The sequence below is a fragment of the Manis pentadactyla genome, chromosome 8, assembly GCF_030020395.1.
Source record: "Manis pentadactyla isolate mManPen7 chromosome 8, mManPen7.hap1, whole genome shotgun sequence".
In the NCBI taxonomy this organism is placed as follows: Eukaryota; Metazoa; Chordata; class Mammalia; order Pholidota; family Manidae; genus Manis; species Manis pentadactyla.
In genome coordinates this window covers 89,746,853-89,769,996 of record NC_080026.1, presented here as the reverse complement: position 1 = coordinate 89,769,996, position 23,144 = coordinate 89,746,853, and the positions used below count along the sequence as shown (strand labels likewise).

At 35.7% G+C, this 23,144-nt stretch overlaps 1 protein-coding gene across 6 annotated transcripts in view; it reads left to right on the top strand.

Annotated features, from left to right (window-relative positions):
• HERC4 (HECT and RLD domain containing E3 ubiquitin protein ligase 4) overlaps positions 1-23,144 on the top strand; it is a 134,761-nt gene that overhangs the window by 69,580 nt on the left and 42,037 nt on the right. For all 6 annotated transcript variants that reach the window (XM_036923945.2, XM_036923942.2, XM_036923943.2 and 3 more), the window contains 6 exons: positions 13,067-13,143; positions 13,379-13,503; positions 16,818-16,877; positions 17,000-17,111; positions 17,635-17,824; positions 18,968-19,140. In XM_036923945.2, the coding sequence (XP_036779840.1) occupies positions 13,067-13,143; positions 13,379-13,503; positions 16,818-16,877; positions 17,000-17,111; positions 17,635-17,824; positions 18,968-19,140 (737 nt within the window). The remainder of the gene's footprint in view (positions 1-13,066; positions 13,144-13,378; positions 13,504-16,817; positions 16,878-16,999; positions 17,112-17,634; positions 17,825-18,967; positions 19,141-23,144) is intronic.

Genomic DNA, 23,144 nt, shown 5'->3' with positions numbered 1-23,144 from the left:
GTACCAAATTGTCTTGATTACTGTGGCTTTGTAGTAGAGCTTGAAGTATGGGAGTGTAATCCCCCCTGCTTTATTCTTCCTTCTCAGGATTGCTTTGGCTATTTGGAATCTTTTGTGGTTCCATATGAATTGTAGAACTATTTACTTTAGTTTGTTGAAGAATGCTGTTGGTATTTTGATAGAGATTGCATGGAATCTGTAGATTGCTTTAGGTAGGGTGGCCATTTTGACAGTATTCTTCCTGTCTGTGAGCATGTGATGTGTTTCCATTTATTGGGATCTTCTTTACTTTCTCTCATGAGTGTCTTGAAGTTTTCAGAGTATAGGCCTTTCACTTCCTTAATTATTTAATTAGGCTTATTCCTAGGTATTTTATTCTTTTTGATGTGATTGTGAATGGACTTGTTTCCCTGATTTCTCTTTCTGCTAGTTGATTGTTAGTGTATAGGAATGGAACAGATTTCTGTGTGTTAATTTTGTATCCTGCAACTTTGCTGTATTCCGATATCAGTCCTAGTAGTTTTGGAGTGGAGTCTATAGGGTTTTTTATATACAATATCATGTCATCTGCAAATAGTGACAGTTTAACTTCTTTACCAATCTGTATTCCTGTATTTCTTTGTTTTGTCTAATTGCCATGGCTAGGACCTCCAGTACTATGTTGAATAACAGTGGGGAGAGTGGGCATCCTTGTCTTGTTCCTGATCTCAGAGGAAAAGCTTTCAGCTTTTCACTGTTCAGTATGATGTTGGCTGTGGGTTTATCATATATGGCCTTTATTATGTTGAGGTACCTGCCCTCTATACCCATTTTGTTGAGAGTTTTTATCATAATGGATGTTGAATTTTGTTGAATGCTTTTTCAGCATCTATGGAGATGATCATGTAGTTTTTGTCCTTCGTTTTGTTGACGTGGTGGATGATGTTGATGGATTTTCCAATGTTGTACCATCCTTGCATCCCTGGGATGAATCCCACTTGGTCATGGTGTATGAGCCTTTTGATGTATTTTTGAATTCAGTTTGCTAAGATTTTGTTGAGTATTTTTCCATCTACGTTCATCAGGGATATTGGTCTGTAATTTTCTTTTTTGGTGAGGTCTTTGCCTGGTTTTGGTATTAGGGTGATGTTGGCTTCATAGAATGAGTTTGGGAGTATTCCGTCCTCTTCTATTTTTTGGAAAACTTTAAGGAGAATGGGTATTATATCTTCTCTGTATGTCTGATAAAATTCCAAGGTAAATCCATCTGGCCCAGGGGTTTTGTTCTTGGGAAGTTTTTTGATTACCGCTTCAATTTCTTTGCTGGTAATTGTTTTGTTTAGGTTTTGTGTTTCTTCCTTGGTCAGTCTTGGAAAGTTGTATTTTTCTAGGAAGTTGTCCATTTCTTTTAGGTTTTCCAGCTTGTTAGCATATAGGTTTTCATAGTAGTCTCTAATAATTCTTTGTATTTCTGTTGGGTCTGTCGTTATGTTTCCTTTCTCGTTTCTGATTCTGTTGATGTGTGTTGATTCTCTTTTTCTCTTAAGAAGTCTGGCTAGAGGCTTATCTATTTTATTTTCTCAAAGAACCAGCTCTTGGTTTCATTGATTTTTTTTTTCCTATTGTTTTATTCTTTTCAATTTTATTTATTTCTTCTCTGATCTTTATTATGTCCCTCCTTCTGCTGACTTTAGGCCTCATTTGTTCTTCTTTTTCCCATTTTGATAATTGTGACATTAGACTATTCATTTGGGTTTGTTCTTCCTTCTTTAAATATGCCTGGATTGCTATATACTTTCCTCTTAAGACTGCTTTCGCTGCGTCCCACAGAAGTTGGGGCTTTGTGTTGTTGTTGTCATTTCCATATATTGCTGGATGTCCATTCTAATTTGGTCGTTGATCCATTGACTATTTAGGAGCATGTTGTTAAGCCTCCATGTGTTTGTGACCCTTTTTGTTTTCTTTGTACAATTTATTTCTAGTTTTATACCTTTGTGGTCTGAAAAGTTGGTTGGTAGGATTTCAATCTTTTGGAATTTACTGAGGCTCTTTTTGTGGCCTAGTATGTGGTCTATTCTGGAGAATGTTCCATGTGCACTTGAGAAGAATGTGTATCCTGTTGCTTTTGGATGTAGAATTCTGTAGATGTCTATTAGGTCCATCTGTTCTAGTGTGTTGTTCAGTGCCTCTGTGTCCTTACTTATTTTCTGTCTGGTGGATCTGTCCTTTGGAGTGAGTGGTGTGTTGAAGTCTCCTAAAATGAATGCATTCCAGTGTATTTCCTCCTTTTGTGCTGTTAGTATTTGTTTCACATATGCTGGTGCTCCTGTGTTGGGTGCATATATATTTATAATGGCTAAATCCTCTTGTTGGACTGAGCCCTTCATCATTATTTAATGTCCTTCTTTATCTCTTGTGACTTTCTTTGTTTTGAAGTCTATTTTGTCTGATACTAGTACTGCAACACCTGCTTTTTTCTCCCTATTGTTTGCATGAAATATCTTTTTCCATCCCTTGACTTTAAGTATGTGCATGTCTTTGGGTTTGAGGTGAATCTCTTGTAAGCAGCATATAGATGGGTTTTGTTTTTTTATTCATTCAGTGACTCTGTGTCTTTTGATTGGTGCATTCGGTCCATTTACATTTAGGGTGATTATCAATAGGTATGTACTTATTGCCATTTCAGGCTTTAGATTCGTGGTTACAAAAGGTTCCAAGTTACTTTCCTTACTATCTAAGAGTCTAATTTAACTCACTTAGTATGCTGTTACAAACATAATCTAAAGGTTCTTTTCTGTTTCTCTTCCTTTTTCTTCCTTCTTCATTCTTTACATATTAGGTATCAAATTCTGTACTTTTTGTCTATCCCTTGATTGACTTTGGGGATAGTTAATTTAGTTTTGCATTTGCTTCATAATTAGCTGTTCTACTTTTTTTACTGTGGTTTTATTACCTCTGGTGACAGCTATTCAACCTTAGGAACACTTCCGTCTATAGCTGTCCCTCTAAAATAGACTGTAGAGATGGTTTGTGGGAGGTAAATTCTCTCAGCTTTTGCTTATCTGGAAATTGTTTAATCCCTCCTTCAAATTTAAATGATAATCTTGCCAGATAAAGTAATCTTGGTTCCAGGCCCTCTGCTTCATGGCATTAAATACATCATGCCACTCCCTTCTGGCCTATAAGGTTTCTGCTGAGAAGTCTGATGTTAGCCTGATGAGCTTTCCTTTGTATGTGATCTTATTTCTGCCTCTGGCTGCTTTTAACAGTCTGTCCTTATCCTTGATCTTTCCCATTTTAATTACTATGTGTCTTGGTATTGTCTTCCTTGGGTCCCTTGGGTAGGGGGATCTGTGGATCTCCATGACCTGAGAGACTACCTCCTTCCCCAGATTGGGGAAGTTTTCAGCAACTACCTTCTCAAAGACACTTTCTATCCCTTTCTCTCTCTCTTCTTCTTCTGGTATCCCCATAATGCAAATATTGTTCCGCATGGATTGGTCACACAGTTCTCTCAATATTCTTTCATTCTTAGAGGTCCTTATTTCTCTCTGTGCCTCAGCTTGTTTGTATTCCTCTTCTCTAGTTTCTATTTCATTCATTGTTTCCTCCACTGTATCCAACCTGCTTTTAATGTCCTCCATTGTGCTCTTTAATGATTGGATCTCCGACCTGAATTCATTCCTGAGTTCTTGGATGTCTTTCTGTACTTCCATTAGAATGTTGATGATTTTTATTTTGAACCCCCTTTCAGGAAGAGTCACGAGGTCCATGTCATTTAAATCTTTCTCTGGAGTTGTATTGATAATTTTACTCGGACAAGGTTCCTTTGGCGTTTCATGTTTGTATATGGCGCCCTCTAGTGTCCAGAAACTCTATTCTGGAGCTGCTCAGACCCTGAAGCAATGTCGGGGGTCGCAGTGGAGCGGTACTGGTGCCTGGAGGACGGAAAGAGCTGTTCCCTGCCTCCTGGATGCTGTGCCTGTCTCCACTGCCTGAGCCAGTGGGCCGGGCACACAGGTATAAGTTTTTGTCCCAGAGCAGCCAGATATGGATCCCTGCTTTCCACAGCAGCTGTAATCCCAGTCTCCCCAGGAACTCTGCCTGTATTAACTTTCCAACCCGGTAGTCATGCGAGTCTCATGAAAGCACCATGAAATGTAGGTTTGTGCTCCCAGAGCAAATCTCTGGAGGTAGGTATTCAGCAGTCCCAAGCCTTCCACTCCCTCCCTGCTCCGTTTCTCTTCCTCTTGCCGGTAAGCTGGGGTGGGGGACAGTCTTGGGTCCCGCTGGGTCACAGCTCTGGTACGTTACCCTGTTCAGTGAGGTCTACTCTTTTCTCCAGGTGTGTGCAGTCTGACGCCGTCCTCTTTCCCCTTGCTCTCTCAGGATTAGTTGCGCCAACTGTATTTTCTAAGTGTATCCAGTTTTAGGAGGAAGCCTCTGTCTCTCCTCTCCTGCTGCCATCTTTAATCCCTCTCTCCTGAGGTAGCAACTTTGAAAGTATGCAGATACATATGGTCTTGTAGGACTGCAAGTGTAAATCCTGCTGGCCACCAGAGCTAGGTGTTCCCTGGCAGCCAGGAAAATTGGGGCACCAGGAGAGGGTTCAAGTTCTTTTCCAGGAGATACCAGTTACTTGCAGCTTGTTAGAGGGGGAGCACAAGATGATGTCCGTCAGCCTCAGTCCTCAAAGACCACCTCAGTAGGTCCTTAGATGTGAGTCAAAGCACAAACGTGCTCCTAGGCCAAAGCTCTAGGACAAGCAAAAAGGCCTTTTTCATAGAAAGACTGTGGGTATGTCTTAGTCTGTTGTTTGTGTGTGCACTGTGGTTTGCAGCCAGCCAAGAAGTGTCTTTCTGATTGTTACAGTCCCATGGAAACTAGGAATATAAGCACCACTGTCTACTAGAGCCAGGCAGTGAAGGGGAATCAATTAGGTGACAGCCAGAAAACTTGGGGCACCAGGAGTAACAATCAGGGTACCAAATGTGTATGCAAGCTCCCCTCTGGGAAATACTGGTGCTCTGAAGTCTGGCAGAGGGAGAGCACAAAGATAGGGTCCTCCCATGAGGTCTCTAGAGAGGATTACAGTGGTTGTATGTTTAATGAGAAACCGCCTCTCAGGACACAACTGAAGATAATCTTATAGTCCTCTTTCACAGAAAAATTCATTACTTCAGTTTTTGTTGTGCTCTTGGGGGGGTGGTAGCCAGTTAAGAACTCTGGTCTCTGTTGGTTATAGTCCTGTACGTCCTGAAAGCATAAGCCTTAGCAGGCTCCCAGAATCAGGTAACCTAGAGATGTTTCCTGGGAAGCAGCTACAGAAGTCAGGGTGCCAGATGAGGATACAAGCTCCTTTCTGGGGAATACTAAAGAAGCTGAAGTGAGGCAGAGGGATATAGTATTTTTAAATGTTTCATTTCAGCTTTACTAAAGCAGAATTTACAGAATTGTTGTGAACTGGATAACTTTAGAAAAAGGATAAATAACTCCCTTATATATACAGAAAACAGATTAAAACAAAACAACATTATTCCAAACAGGTAACCATAATAAATTTTTCTTCATCATTTCATTCATTCTTATGTAATGAGTTCTTATTCTGCTGGATGTTGGATTAGCAGTTTTGTAAAACTGCTTATCAACTTAAAAAAATAAATATGTATGTATATATTTGATAAATCTGATGGCAGTTTACTGGTATATTCTGAAAGTTATCTAAGTTTTGTCTCCTCAGATGCCTGTAGTCACCTGTCCCTTCTTTGAAGTGAAAGTAGTTTCAGCTTGGTATAGTCCTTTTCACAGAGTTGTGAGATTGTCTTTCTTAGTTGAATACACAAATTGGCCTGTAGCTTGTAGGATAGCCTAAAGGCAAGCATCAGAGTAAACAAACAAACAAACAAAACTCTCAGTAAGTGAGAGAGACTTAAAATGACTGGGGTTAATTTATTATAATTTTTTTAAATTGAAGTGTTTTTGGTATAGAATCTTATGATGGTTTCAAATACACAACACAGTGGTTCAACTTTCCATCAAGTCCTCACCCCCTCTGTTGCGGTCACTGCCTATCAACGTAGTAAGATGTTATAGTCATTAATTGTATTCTCTGTGCTGTACTACCATCCCTGTGACCTACCTATATTGTGATTGTGAATTATAGTGCTCCTTAATCCCCTTCTGCCTCCCCATCCACCCTTCCCAACCCCTCACCTTTGGTAACCGCTGGTCCTTTCTCAGTGTCTATGAGCCCACTGCTATTCTGTTCCTTCTGTTTTGCTTTGTTTTTATACTCCACAAATTAGTGAAAGCATTTGGTGTTTGTCTCTCTCCGCCTGGCTTATTTCACTGAGCATAATACCCTCTGGCTCCATCCTTGTTGCAAATGGTAGGATTTCTTTTCTTTTTATGGCTGAACAATATTTCATTGTATGTATGTACTCTATCTTCTTTATCAGTTCATCTATTAATGGACACTTAGGTTGCTTCCCTATCTTGGCTATTGTAAATAGTGCAGTGATAAACATACAGGTGTATATGTTTTTTTGAGTCAAGGATCTTGATTTCTTCAGGTAAATTCCTAGGAGTGGAATTACTGGGTCACATGGTATTTCTATTTTTAGCTTTTTGAGGGACCTCTGTATTGCTTTCTAGAACAGTTGCACCAATTTACATGCCCACCAACAGTGTAGGAGGGTTACCATTTTCTGCATACTCACCAGCATTTGTTGTTTTTTGTCTTTTGGATATTTTGTCTTTTGGATAGTGGCCACTGTAACTGGTGTAAGGTGATATCTCATTGTGGTTTTTTAATTTTTTTATTAAAAAAAATTTTTTTTTATTTGGGGATTTTTTTTTTTTTGTAGATAATTATTTTTTATTGAACGGTAGTTGACACACAGTATTACATTAGTTTCAGGTGAACAACACAGTGATTCAACATTTATATACATGATAATTCTAGCTACCAGCTATCACCATACAAAGTTGTTACAATATTTTGACTATATTTCTTATGCTATACATTACATCCCGGTTACTTATTTATTTTACAATTGGAAGTGTGTACTTTTTTTTTTTTTTTGAGAGGGCATCTCTCATATTTATTGATCAAATGGTTGTTAACAACAATAAAATTCTGTATAGGGGAGTCAATGCTCAATGCACAATCATTAATCCACCCCAAGCCTAATTTTCGTCAGTCTCCAATCTTCTGAAGCATAACGAACAAGTTCTTACATGGAGAACAAATTCTTACATAGTGAATAAGTTACATGGTGAACAGTACAAGGGCAGTCATCACAGAAACTTTTGGTTTTGCTCATGTATTATGAACTATAAACAATCAGTTCAAATATGAATATTCATTTGATTTTTATACTTGATTTATATGTGGATACCACATTTCTCTCTTTATTATTATTATTTTTAATAAAATGCTGAAGTGGTAGGTAGATACAAGATAAAGGTAGAAAACATAGTTTAGTGTTGTAAGAGAACAAATGTAGATGATCAGGTGTATGCCTGTAGACTATGTGTTAATCCAAGCTAGACAAGGGCAATAAAACATCCACGTATGCAGAAGATTTCTCTCAGAACAGGGGGGGTGAGGTTCTAAGCCTCACCTCTGTTGATCCCCTCATTGTGGTTTTAATGTGCATTTCCCTGACGATTAGCAATATGGAGCATGTTTTCATGTGCGTGTTGGCTATCTGTAATTCTTCTTTGGAGAAGTGTCTGTTCAGATCCTCTGCCCATTTTTTAATCTATGTTTAATTTAAATTAAACAAATCAATTATTTGTTTTTTAGGTGTTGAGGGGTGTGAGTTCTTTATATATTTTGGATATTAACCCCTTACTGGATAAATTGTTTATAAATATAGTCTCCCTTGCTGTAGGATGCCCTTTTGTTCTGCTGATGGTGTCCTTTGCTATACAGAACCTTTTTCTGGTTTGATGTAGTCCTGCTTGTTCATTTTTTATTTTGTTTCCCTTGTTCGAGCAGATGTGTTCAAGAAAAAATTGCTCATGTTTATATTCAAGAGATTTTTGCCTATGTTTTCTTCTATGAATTTTATGGTTTCATGACTTACATTCAGGTCTTTGATCCATTTTGAGTTTACTTTTGTGTATGGAGTTAGACAATAATCCAGTTTGATTCTCTTATGTATAGCTGTCCAGTTTTGCCAATACCAGGTTGTTGAAGAGGCTGTCCTTTCCCCATTGTATATACATGGTTCCTTTATCATATATTAATTGGCCATGTACATGTGAGTTTATATCTGGGCTCTCTATTGATCTCAGGTTCTTTTTTGGGGGACTGTGGCTTATTACTGATAATTGTCGAGTGGAAAGTTCTGATAAAGCTTCATAATAATATTTGGTACTCTCTGTGGCATACAAAACATTATTCCAAAAAGCTTTTTAAACAATGTTTCTAAAGATAATGTTTAAATCTATTCTCAAAGAAGACAGTGACCCTTACATGTGATTTATAAGTAGGGAGGAGTATAACTTTTTATAGGTGAAAAAATCTGTAGGTTTAGTATGATAATCCTGTGACCTAATGTACCAGGAATAACACCAAAAATATCAAGAGATTCAGTAAGTCAAGGATGGAGCTTATACGTGTACATTTTTGTAAAACTCTATAGGTGAGTGTGAAATAACAACCCCGTTTGAAAACAGCTGACCTAGAAGATGCTACATGTGAATTAAAGCAGTGAGATTGTATCAGAAAACAGTTAAATAACTGAAGTTAGGATTGACAGCACTGTATCACCAGAACTTTGATAAATACAGGAAAACTTGACAGAAGTATTTCATAAATTTTGAATAGTGTTTCCTTTCATATTTAAACATATGAAAAGCAAGAAATTGATAAATCTCCAGAGATTTCTCATAAACAATTTAAAAAGTAAACTAATTACATTTTGGCATGTTAATTTCACTTACAAAAGTTTGAATGTATTTTCCAATGTGAAAATTCTTCCCATGCAACTCTTCACCTTAGTAACACATCAAACAAACCTAATTATTTCTAGCATGTTTTCTTATATATTGAAAGAACAAACCTTTGTGATTCTCATAGTCTCTCTGAAAATTCTCAAAGGTATTTTCACTAATACATAGAAGGTACCATGGAAGTTTTATTTTTCTATATTGAGAATCTGATTTTGGAAAGAGTATTAGTTTCCTAGGGCTGCCATAACAAAATACCACAGACTCGTTGGCTTAAACAACAGAAATTTATTTTCTCACAGTCCTGGAGGGTAGAAGTCCAAAAGGAAGGTGTCAGCAGGTTCGATTTCTTCTGTGGCCTCTCTCCTTGGCTTGCAGATGGCTGCCTTCCTGCTGAGTGTTCACATGGCCTTTTCTCTGTGTGTGTGCATTGCTGGTATCTCTTCTTAAGGATACCAGGCATACTGGAATAGGGCCCACCCTAGCAGGTTTGTTTTACTGTTCACTTCTTTAAAGGTGCTGTCTCCAAGTACAGTCGCATTCTGAAGTGTATTAGGGTTAGGGCTTCAAAAGAATGAATTTGTTGGGACACAATTTAGCACATAACAGGATGGCAAAATAATCAGTTATGAGAGAAGATTTGAACACTATTAAGGTATAATCACTGATACCTGAGAAACAATAGTTGATTACCTATTTTATCAAAGTGACAATCAAACATTTCAAAACAAATGTAGATGGTGATATGAATGAAAAGAACTTTAGCTCTTTCATAAAGTGAGAAACCTTTGTTCTTTTCTCCCCTTTAATAATGAAAGACAGTAAAGTCAAAGCATAGAAGATTGTTTTAGTAAAATACAGAAGTTTTGCTACCTAGCAGATTATTACACAAAAGGTAGTAACATTTTATATTATAGGTGAAGGCATGAACTAGTAAACCATGGGAGCACACCCTTCAAACTTGAGTGGACTTTGCTAAGATATTAACACATTCTATAACTTCTTTCAGAGTCAAGTGTAAATTGAAGCAATAAAATTCACATACCATGTTATGTCTTCAGTGATGACCTTTTGATATTCTGGGACAAACACACTTGATTGAGGACAGTGGTGTTGTCTCAGAGGACCCATGAGGTGAAAATGACTATTAATACTAAGATGTTACCTATGTTAACATGCAGTGCATTTTGTTACTGCTTATCTTCAAATAAATCAGTGTTTTTTAAATTTCTTAATTTTAAATAGGGTATTAGTACTTTTAGTCTGCACATAAGCAGAAGCTCTTTGGGGTTCTGAATATGTCCTAGGAGTGCAAAGGGTTCAGAGACCATCAAAAATTACTCCCTTTTCCATGCAAATCAAAAAGCACATGTAGTATCTCTTGTCAGTTTTGCTTCTAAATAGACATGCACTTTACAGAATTGTAAATATCTCAAGATACCTTTCAGGTGGAAATATTCCTGAGTAGTGCCCTAAAGAGACTCCATAATTTTTTTTGTGGGGGGGTTAGGGGAGCTAGGAGGGCCTATTTCAGTGTTCATGATTTTTCCTGACAGTGTAGATTTCTTCATAGAGTAAGGAGGAGGTGAACTAGCCCTCCTAGATAGGACAACATATATTATAAAACTGTAACAAGTAAATGAGATTATTGGTATACTCACAGACATTCAGATTGTTATAATTTAATGGAAAGTCCAGAAAAAAAATCCCTGTATAGGCATTCTATATAGGGTTTGTTTCAAGTTCAAACTCCAGTTGATTCATAATGGTTCTCAGAGATGATGTTGTAAAGTATTTTGAGAACACTTCTGGGATAGAGACAAGTGTCAGAATTGCTTACAATTATGTGTTGTGGGTGGAAGAAGTAGTGCCTGTTCATAACTTTCAAGACATCACTAACCTGTGTAGTTGGGGGAAGAGTTACTCAGCACATGAAAATTGGCAGGGAAAAGAGTTTGGTAAAAACTCTAACCTAATAATATACACTAAAATAAATTATAGGTGGATTTAAGAGTTAAATGTAAAAACATTCTTAAGAAATGAATATGGGAAAAGCCTTTCTCATCATATGGCTATGAAAGTCACCATAAACGGTGAGAGAAACACATTTGAATAAATGGAAAAGGTATCTTTGAGTCAAAATTAAATAATTATTTAGGAAAAATATTTACAGCAAGTACAACCTAAAATTTATTAGTCTAAATATCCCAGTCCTCATACATATTGATGAGAAAAACACTAAGACACTGAGCAGATAACACAGAATATACAAAGGAAATTAATGGAAATTCCCAAAGAGGAAATTCTTATTACTAAAAATAAGCAAAAATTATTACCATCTTTCGTATCAAAGAAATATAAATTCAAAAAGCAAGAGGATAGTATAAAATAAATGAAAAGATCAAACATTAATCCTTCTTTTCCTATTACAGAGTGACAAACTGTAGTTGATAGGAGGAAGTTAATGATCCAGCTTTGTTAGCATATCATCATTTTTCAACACATAGTAAATGGTGTAAGCATTGAGCATCAGTGGTTCTGACATCACATAAAGGAACCCAGCCACACATTATGTGCTTGCTAATGGAAGAACAAGCCCCATTACCACCATGTAATAGTTTTGTTGTAATAAACTCTAAAACCTCTCTAGATCCAACTACTAATTTACAGAAAATGCAGAAGACTGTGAAAAATGTTAGGAGAAACCTCGGGGTTACAATCAACAAAGTTGAATCTAGGAAGCTGTATAAGGCAAATAAGTAGGTTTCATAGACATTTTGTAAAAAGGAAATTAAGAAAAATTTTGGTACCCTCCTCATAGCCCCCAGAAACCTGTTCATGTACTGTTTATTGTCAAGAACATCTGTGTTCTTGACAATAAAGGGCAAGGTCGTATTTTAGGAATAAAAGTAACATCATGCTTAATCTTTTGAGGTAGTGAATGAATTCTTGTAGGATTGTGAGAATGATGTAGAGAAAAGATTTTGAATTGAATCATCAGTTTATTTAGTATTTTAGATTTACCGTTTTAATCTGTTCTTAAAAGTTAATTTTGGCCTTAGAGCATTCTGTTACTTATGGAAAATTTGGTCATAGTAATGTTCTGAGCTCTGAACCTCTGATTAGTATGTTCAAGCTAGGTAAATATAATTTTATGTTAATTTATTCATATTAACTAATATTTACTGAGCTGAGCTCTTTTGCAGTAAAGCATTATGTTTGATGGTAGGGAATAATCAAGGAAATTAAGATGTCCCTCCTTTAAGAATTTGTATTTCTATAACAGCAAATGGTCAAAAGTAATTCAAGGTGATAAGTTAGTCAACTAAAGGGTGGGAGTTGGGACTCGTATGACAGAAATGGATTATATTTGGAAATAACTAGTCTTAAAATTACAACATGGAGCTTTGGTGTTTTGGTATGTGATACCTGTAAATATCAGCCCAGCAGTATTTTTGATAATAGATACTCTTTCCATTTTGAGGAGCAGAAAAGAAAAAAGAAGAGGCTTTAATATCTAACTGAAAAGGAACTTTATTGTCCCCTATTTATTTCTACTAAATTTATCTATTAATTTTTATATTTTTGGACTTGATTTAGGTTTCACCGATATATAATTGCCAACGAAGAGCTACTTGTATTTTCTTACTTTTGTATAGCATTACTGAGAGAGATCATTTTGTATTATATTCACTCAAGAAGTTTTAGCATTTATTTGTCATTCTTTTATCATTTAAATGATATTTTAAATAGCATTTAAAAATGAATATTCTTAACCTTTATTTTCTTATGAGCTGGATTTTATACCTCTTTCATTCAATTTTCACTTCGTTTTCAGTTTAGACTAAAATACATTGGGATAATAAAGATGTAGACTAGAAAACACATTTTTTTGTATAGGCCAGAAGACTTATAAACTTACCAAATACTGTTTATTTTTGTGGGATCATTAAATGTTCATCACTTGGTCAGTCTTATCTTCATAGCAATCAGAATATTCCAGGTCATTTTTTATTACTAAGTCCTATGAATGGGAGGTCTAATGAAGTTAGGTAATTAAGAGAAAATACAGTAGCATATTTGATGCTCTGAAAAATGTCATTAAAGTCTTGATTTTTTATTACAGATTCTGAAGAATATTTCTGTGTAAAAAGAATTTTCTCAGGTGGAGATCAAAGCTTTTCACATTACTCTAATCCCCAGGTAATAGTAGTCATGTAAATAATTACTAAAGTCAGCTAATTTTAAAGAATTTTTTAAACCCGTTCTAATGTTCTTTATATGTTTCAAAATAATTGCCTTACTTTTTTTTTTTTCTCAAGTCTATAAAATTTTTGATTCATTGGATACATTTTTGTTTCAGGTGTTTAGTAGAAATTTACTTCTGTTTTAAAAAGTATATCTTCCTTCTGACTAATCTACGTATTTTAAAATTTAGAACTGTGGGCCACCAGATGACTTTAGATGTCCTGATCCTTCAAAGCAGATCTGGACTCTGAATGAAGCTCTAATTCAAAAATGGCTGAGCTACCCCTCTGGAAGGTTTCCTGTGGAGATAGCCAAGTAATAAAAACATTTTACCTACACAAGTATATGTACAACTTCTCAATTCCATTGTAGAGCAACTTAGAAGAGCTTTTCTTTAAGTATTTCAGTAAATATCACTAACTGGTTTATTTACAAAAGTTTAAAAGTCTAGAATTTCTATAGTATTTTAAGAGGTCTCTCATTTAAATTTATATAAGTTACAGATACAGAATGGTATATTAAGTGATAACTTGAAATATTAAATGTAGCCACTTTAGGATTGGGTTTAACTTACATTTCTTCTAGCTTCATACAGTGGTTACTGTCTTGTAACTTTTGTATTCCCTATGAGATTTGATCATTACTTCTTCCTTGAATATTTTGCTTATAGATGAACTTGTTTAGTACTTAGCAGGTTTTTGTTGTAGCTGGTGTTGTATTTGGGATGAAAGTCCATATCTGATAAGCTGGGTTTTTTTTTTTAACTAATTAATTTATTTATTCTGTTGTCATTAATCTACAATTGCATGAAGAATATTATGTTTACTAGGTCTCCCCTTCACCAAATCCCCCCCACAAACCCCATTACTGTACTGTCCATCAGCGTAGTAAGATGCTGTAGAATCACTACTTGTCTTCTCAGTGTTGCACAGCCCTCCCCATGCCCCCCCACATATTATACATGCTAATCGTAATGTCCCCTTTCTTTTTCCCCATCCTTATCCCTCCCTTCCCTCCCTTTCTCCCCAGTCCCTTTCCCTTTGGTAACTGTTAGTCCATTCTTAGGTTCTGTGATTCTGCTGCTGTTTTGTTCCTTCAGTCTTTCTTTGTTCCTGTAGTCTTTGGGTTTGAGGTGAGTCTCTTGTAAGCAGCATAGAGATGGGTCTTGCTTTTTTATCCATTCTATTATTCTGTGTCTTTTGATTGGTGCATTCAGTCCATTTACATTTAGGGTGATTATTGAAAGATACGTACTTATTGCCATTGCAGGCTTTAGATTCATGGTTGCCAAAGGTTCAAGGTTAGCTTCTTTAGTATCTTACTGTCTAACTTAACTCGCTTATTGAGCTATTTTAAACACTGTCTGGTCATTCTTTTTCTTCCTTCTTATTCCTCCCCCTCCATTCTTTGTATGTTGGTTGTTTAATTCTGTGCTCTTTTGTGCGTCCTTTAACTGCTTTTGTGGGTAGTGATTTTATTTTTTGCCTTTAGTTAGTATTTGGTTGGTCTGCTTTCTTTGCTGTGATTTTATTTTCTCTGGTGACATCTATTTAGTCTTAGGAATGCTCCCATCTAGAGCAGTCCCTCTAAAATATCCTGTAGAGGTGGTTCGTGGGAGGCAAATTCCCTCAATTTTTGCTTGTCTGGGAATTGTTTAATCCCTCCTTCATATTTAAATGATAGTCGTGCTGGATACAGTATTCTTGGTTCAAGGCCCTTCTCTTTCATTGCATTAAATATATCATGCCATTCTCTTCTGGCCTGTATTGTTTCTGTTGAGAAGTCTGATGATAGCCTGATGGGTTTTCCTTTGTAGGTGACCTTTTTCCTCTCTCTAGCTGCCTTTAAAACTCTGTCCTTGTCCTTGTCCTTGATCTTTGCCATTTTAATTATTATGTGTCTTGGTGTTGTCCTCCTTGGGTCCTTTCTGTTGGGAGTTCTGTATACTTCCATGGTCTGATAGATTATTTCCTCCCCCAGTTTGGGGAATTTTTCAGCAATTATTTCTTCAAATACACTTTCTATCCCTTTATCTCTCTCTTCTTCTTCTGGTACCCCTATAATACAGATATTGTTCCTTTTGGATTGGTCACACAGTTCTCTTAGTATTGTTTCATTCCTGAAGATCCTTTTATCTCTCTCTGCATCAGCTTCTATGCGTTCCTGTTCTCTGGTTTCTATTCCATCAATGGCCTCTTCCATCTTATCCATTCTGTTTATAAATCCTTCCAGAGATTGTTTCATTTCTGTATTCTCTCTCCGGACATCATCCTTTAGCTCTTGCATATTTCTCTGCAGCTCCATCATCATGGTTATGAGCTTTATTTTTAATTCTTTTTCAGGAATACTGGTTAGGTCTATCTCTTCTCAGGGTTTGCCTCTGTGATCTTGGTCTGTATCAATTTCTTCTGCCTTTTCATGGCGATAAATATTTTTGTGGGGAGCTGGCGCGTGTGTTGGGTAAGAGAAAGTCCCTTCTTGCCAGTTTGTGGCCTTACTCTCCTAGGAGAACAGTGGCCTCTAGTGGCTTGTGCTGGGCAGCTGTGTGCAGACGGGACTTCTGATCTTGCCTGGCCACTATGGAGTTTAGCACTGCGGTTGCTGTGGGCATGGCCTTCCTCAGGCTGCTTCTCCAATATGGCGGAGCCGCTTTGGACGGGGAACAGGCAGGAGGCTGTTTATCGTGGTGAGGGGCCTCCATGCTGCGCTGCGGGGGTTCTGGTGCCCAGAGTTCCCCGTGATTCGCAACTTCTGGGCTAAGTGTCCTGGGGCACTTCTGTCCAACTGTGGGGTCCCTGTCACTTTGAGACTTTCAAAAAGCACTCGCTTTTCTTTGTCCCAGGTGCACCGGCTGCGGGGACCCGCTCACAGGTCTTATTGTCCTGTTTCCCTAGTTTCCAGCACCCCACGCACACACTGTGTGTCTGCGCTCTGGTGCGGATGGCTAGGGCTGGGTGATTAGCACTCCCCGCTCAGACTCCTCTCCTCCCGCTGGGAGCTGGGGTGAGGGGCGCTCGGGTCCCGTGGGGCCGTGGCTTATATGTTACCCCCTTCGCGAGGTGCTGGGTTCTTGTGGGTGTGAATGTAGTCTCGCTGTTATCCTGTGTCTTCTGGTCTCTCTTTTAGGATTAGTTATAATTGTAGTGTTTTCAAAAATATATATGGTTTTTGGAGGAGATTTCCGCTGCTCTACTCACGCCGCCATCTTGGTTCTTCTCCCAGGGACCTGGGTTTTTTAATTCTAGATTGTTTTCCCAAACTAAAGTTTTTCTTAAGTCCTCAAAGAGTAAGCTTCAAAAAAAATTAACAGGCCAGATTAGATTTACCACCGTGTGGAATTAAGAAAATCAAGTGTTCAGTTTATGTAAAAAACAAATTTTGAGAACATTGGGTTTGTTTGATGAATCAGAGGATGAAAGTAATATTTGAGAAAATCTTAGGTAAACAAACAGTAATACCTTTATCGAGTATTACTTAATCTTTAGTAATTTATAGAATTCTGAGTAATTCTAATTGAGCATTGGTTAGAGGAATACTCTGAAGCACCAAATATTAGATTAAATATTGATTTTAATTTTTATTAAAAACAAACAGATTTGTCATTTTGAGATTTTTAAATTTCTTTTTAGTGAAATAGATGGAACATTTTCTTCCTCTGGTTGTCTAAATGGAAGTTTTTTAGCTGTTAGGTAAGTGGCAATTCTTTGGTATGCTGAATTTTTCAAATTTATTACATTAAATATTAACATATTAAAAAACTGAAGTAAGTTTATTTTATTATTTTTCTCTTTCTCTGTTTTTCTTTTTATAGCAATGATGATCACTATAGAACAGGCACCAAATTTTCAGGTGTTGATATGAATGCCGCTAGGCTTTTATTCCACAAACTCATTCAACCTGATCATCCTCAGATATCTCAGCAGGTTTGTTTTTAAAGTATTTTATATTTGTATTATGTAGCCTGTTGAGCTTCTTACTCCATGTTATTTTGTATGTTTATAGTCTAATTAACTTTATTTCATACTCTTTATTGTGGGGTATGTGCTTTGTATGATTTTATTAAATATACTAATGTAAGACAATAAGGTTTTTTTTTAAAGCATTTGTAATGTAACTGTCAAATAACTGTAAATCTTTGCAGGTATTTGGAGCAGACCTCTAATTATGTAACATTAATTACCATGAAGGTTAAGTTTTTGTATAGCTGTAGAGGTAGAGTTTAAATTCAGACTTGCATACAAGATTTTACAATTCTCTTAGCAGTGCTTAGACATTAATATTTATTGTGCTCCAGAGTACATTCAATGATTCCTTATAAGATCTTTTCCTTTTTTTTTCTTCACCATTTCACATTTGCTGTAGTATAAGATTTTGTTTTTCTTTTTTCTTTTTTTGGAAGTACATTCATTTTAAATGAAGTAGGTTTTACTTTTTGTCAAAATATAGGTGGCAGCTAGTTTGGAAAAGAATCTTATTCCTAAACTGACTAGCTCCTTACCTGATGTTGAAGCACTGAGGTTTTATCTTACTCTACCAGAATGTCCCCTGATGAGTGATTCCAACAATTTCACAACAATAGCGATTCCTTTTGGTACAGCTCTTGTGAACCTAGAAAAGGCACCACTGAAAGTACTTGGTAAGATTTTTAGTCTTCCTTTCTTTTATTTGTTCTTCAATATTTTTCCTTTTCTCTTTTAGTGAAAATGCACATAGGCTCTTACTTTTTTGCTGCTTGAAATTTTGTTACCCTGCTTATCTGACATTGTCTTAGGGAAAAATAAACCTGTTTTTTTCGTTTGTGGCTTTTTCCAGTCATTTGATGCTAATTGATGGAGTTGCTGGGGGCAAAGGATGTTAAACAGTAAGATTTTAATCAAATGCAATAGCAAAGACAGTATCAGGACAGATAAAAACCATTTCTCATATTCCCATCCTTCAGCCCGTACACAGTGATCTTGCTATTAAAGTAAAGGAAGTAATACAAACAGGATGTTAAAAATCCTCCTTGAACTCTATTTATGCTTTGCCTCTTACTTCCCTCACTTGCTAATGTCCCGATGTTTGACTTTATTTCTCTGTATGTAGAGAATTCTGCTGCTCATCTGATCTTACAGTTCTGTCTCTATCTGCTCTGGTTTTTTGGCCTAAACTTTTCTGACCTTAATTTTTCATATTTCACCTCCGTCTTTTGGCTGTTATGGTTCGCTTGCTACATTTAACCCAGTGCTTCCTTTCCTAATAGTTAATAACTACAAATAGTAAATATGGGGAAGGATAGACATGTTATGCTTAACATTGTTCATTGTCTATATTTGACCTTTAGGAGTACTTTGCATTTTAAATGTGGTGCTTCACAATATTTCACTTTATGTTAAGTTGAAAGATAAAGTTGGAAAAAAATCTTTCAATATTGGAGCAATACAATTCTAAAGTGTTTTGTTTAAAAATTAAAATTGTAAATTTCAAAGCACTTTTTAATGACTGGTTTTGATATTACATAAATAGTGATGAGTTTTTAATGTAATTTACAAAACCAAGAATATAAAAATTTAATAGACCTTTCTTTATTTTCGGTTTTGACAGTTTTTAGAACAGTATTCTTTAACTTCAGGGTTAAAAAGAGGTAGTGTCTGTAAACCCTAGAGATGTTAAATAAAATACTGCATTATGGGATTTTCAAAGGGTTAAGAGCCATAGGTTTGAAGAAAGGTCAATGTGATTTTGAAAATCATTACTTTTAAAAATTTGTTTTATTTGTGTCTCCATCCTTTATTAACAGAAAACTGGTGGTCAGTTCTTGAACCTCCACTATTCCTCAAGATTGTAGAGCTTTATAAGGAAGTTGTGGTACATCTTTTGAAACTCTACAAGATCGGTATTCCCCCTTCCGAAAGAAGAATTTTCAACAGTTTTCTTCACACTGCATTAAAGGTTTTAGAAATATTACATAGGGTATGTCCAGTGGTCCTTTATTTTCCTCCTTCCCCACTGCTACTAACAGATTGATGGTGTTTATTTTAACATGAATATATTACAAATTTAGATTGGCATAAAAGAAATATATTATGGAAATTTGTAAAGGTTATCTAAATTTTCCTCCAAAAGAAATAACATCCATACTTTGGAGCTTTAATTTCATTTGATTTTGTTAGGTATTTGTAGGTAATTTATGTATAGTTGGGCAGAACAATAGCATACTAATGAATTAGGTTTCTCCTTATATTTTCTTGTGAAGAACATAATTTGTTAGTTTAAATGTGTTTTTTGTTATTTATAGGTGGTTATCATATGAAAGAGCCTGCATCCTGGTTGTGATTATGAACACTTAACTCATATTCTATTGGGTACCAATGGCTTCAATTAAAATAGAATATTTCATGTGAAACAAATGACTAGCTTGAAATTAGAACCATATGTAATTCATTAATTTGCCTATTGTTCTTTCCTGCCCCTCCTCCCACTGTAAGAAGTAGTACCCCTTACACTTGTAGCAGTTCAAAGTTATATGAAGAAGTAGAGTCTCAGCTGTTTCATTAAAGATGGATTTGAGACATCCCTGACAGCTGGTAGGTAATATCTCTGTTAGGCCATTTGGTATTCTTCAGATGCTATTTTTGGGAGACATGACCTAAGGGAGAAGCATGTTTCTAGCCTCTAGAATGATCGAAAAAACCCATATCAACCTTCAAGTTTTGGTTTCCTCTGCTTAACAGCTTCTTTAGCGTTTTCAGACTCTTCTTGCATAGTACAAGGTTAATGATTAAGAGATAAAGGAGATAGTTCTGTGAGAAACAACCCTTTTTTCAACTACTTAACTACTTAAACTTACTTTTTTCTTTTGTATTTAGTGTGTCCTAGGTTCCTACAAAAACAAGTCATTTCTCTTCTCATTATAATTAAAGAAATGGTAGCCATTTCACTCCTAGGGAAACAAATGATTCTTACATTTGCCTTTCCCAGAACAGGGCTTTCTTATAGTTTATGAGGGTTAACTGGACTCTGTAGTAAGCTGTTATTAAGTTCCTCTAATTAGATGGATATCTCTACTTTTCTGTGTGCTTTTTGTCTAGGATTCAAGAGATTAATTAGATTTTTTTTCTTTCCTCTGGACTCTTCCTGTGACTTCAGTAAACCATCCTTTGTCAGTGGACCCTATTCCCAAATAATTATTTACCCTCTCTCCTATCCTTCCTTATCTCCTTGTCTTTATTATCCCTTTAAAGAATTTTTTTTCCTTACCTATCTTTTGCCTATAGTAAAAGGGAGTGTAGGTGAAGGGGAAGAAATTTAACCTTTTGTTTTTCATACTTACTGATAGAACTTGAGTAAATAATTTAAGTTTTCTGCCTAATTCAGAAGCTTCAATCTTTACTGAGGAAGAACCCTATAGGGTTTCTTCACCAGAGACCTTTTTGATGGAGCCATACTAGAAACTAGGATCATAAATTCTTGCTAGCTGAAAAAGGGAAAAGAAAATAATCTAACAATGGCCAGGATTAGAACGACCTCCTTTGTGCATTAATTCATTTGATCACTTTAATTATATTCCTAATTTAACTGTTTTAACTCTATATAGTTGATATTTTTCCCCTTAATCTGAGTGTCAAAGGTCACAAATCAGTAAGTAGCAGAGTTGAAATACACATACAAATCTACTTCCCAAGTCCTGCCTGTTTCTAATGTACTTCTGTATAGCAGATAGAGTAATATAACATGTTTAGAAGGGGCTTTGTTTTATTTTATGCCCCTTGATCTAGAGGTACATTTTTCCATAATTGCAGATAGCACTTTATTGTTAAGGACCATGTTTCTAATTCCATCTGTGCTGCTTCCTATTGTGAGTTTGAACAAGTCTTTCTCTTTATCACATATGCAAATGGTGAATATCTATAAAATAAGGATCAAAATACTGGCCTGATAGCTTCCAAGGATTGATGTATTATTCAAATTATATAATATATGTAATATACATGCATAAGGCAGTGATTTTGTTATTACTGCTGTCACCATTGGATGGGAAAGTGCTAATTTTGACTTGATTAATTGGGTTATGAGGAAACTGGGTTCTTGATTGAAGTTGTTGCCCACTCAAAAGCAGAATGATATAGTCAATTTCTTAACCATTTCTTACTGGAAGACCTTAGGGCAGTCACTTATCTTTCTTCTACTTCTTTCTTTGGAGAAAACTTTTCTTGGTCCTAATCTGCAATAATAGATACCCGTAGATATTAACTCTCAGAAATGGTTTTATTTTTCATCTTTAGCGAAACCCAAGTTAACTTGTGAGAAATATGTTTTTCAAAGACGGCTTATGTCTGACAACTGTATATATTCCTTCTCTCAGCTCCATGGTCAAGAATTAGAAGTTTCCTGTATTTCTTTGTTGACCTAACCCTGGAGCAGGATTAGGAATGAGAGAACTATGGACTGTGTTTTTCCTAATAATTTCAGGTTTTATGGATGACTTGTTCCTCCCTTATGTCATGTCCTTTGGAAACGAGTTAAAAATCATTCCCAGCGCTCCAAATGGCATTGTAAGCAAGATAGCTTTGGTACCTACTATCAGGAATGGATTTATTACCAGATAAATGAGTTTACTGACAAGTAATTGGGTTATTTAGTAGTTCTGAGTTTTCATAGAGTACATTACAGAGATACCGATATGCCAAAAGAAAAGACTTTACTTGGTCTGTCTAGCCTAATTGCTACATTTTGTGCTAATTTTCTAAGTCAATGATTTTCAGGGAACCCTTAAATAAACCAAAGAGATAAGACATATGTATTTACTTAACATAGACCACATCTGAACTGAGGATTATAAGTCAGAATACTGAACTGTAATTAAAATGTGAAATTAAAGCATTATGATCAAACATAGGTTTTATTTTGTAAATTTTAGGTGATAATACTGAATGTGGAGTTGTTTTAAACTTTTACCATGTGATTTCTTTTTTTCAATTCATTTTGCAAATATTTACTGAGGGCCTACTATGTGCTTATGATTGTGTTAGATATTAAGGATGTAGTGATAAGAAAAAGATATGATTTCTGCCCTTGTAAATATAGAGCAGTTGTATACATATAAGTAAGTATTTATGTATTACGGGAAGTGCTAGATAGATTAAGGAAAATGAATGTTGTGAGAACACATAGGAGGGCATGTCACTCAGAAGGATTAAGGAAGGCTTCCTGTTAGTCTTACTTACCATACATACATATTCTTTAAAACTTGATTTTATATAAGTGTGTACATAGATCTTTTGGATCAGTCTTCTCTTCAATGTCTAATTTCCCTGTTCTAAAAGCAGTGTTAATTGATTTTCTTTTTAGCTATTAAATCATTGTGACTGGGTTAACTGTCAGCCATAATTTCCCCCAAGTCTAAGTTTGACTGAAATTTGTCTGTTTTTCAACCAATCCTGCCTTCTGAATTGTTAATTTTTATTCTAACATACTATTTCTTTTATAAAACATACCTACAGGCTATAGAAATTGCAAAGATTACTTGCTATTTGTATGAAGGAAACTGCAGTTTACCTTTTAAAATCTTAATACTTAAGATAAAATATAATCAAGTCAATGGAACATAAATCATTTTCTACAAGTCACTACATTGTAGAGTTCCAAGTGATTAAAAATTAGTGTATATATTTATAAACAAGATTTGGAGAAGTTTTTTGTGTAATGATTGTGTATATTTTCTTTCTTTAGTAGAAAGGTTTGATTAAACACTCTAGGGCAAAGGTCTGCAAACTTTTATAAAAGGTGAGATAGTAATACTTTTTTAAAAAATTAATTAATTAATTAATTTTGTTGTCATTAATCTACAGTTACATGAAGAATATTATGTTTACTAGGGTCCCCCCTTCACCAAATCCTCCCCACAAACCCCATTACTGTACTGTCATCAGCGTAGTAAGATGCTGTAGAATCACTACTTGTCTTCTCAGTGTTGC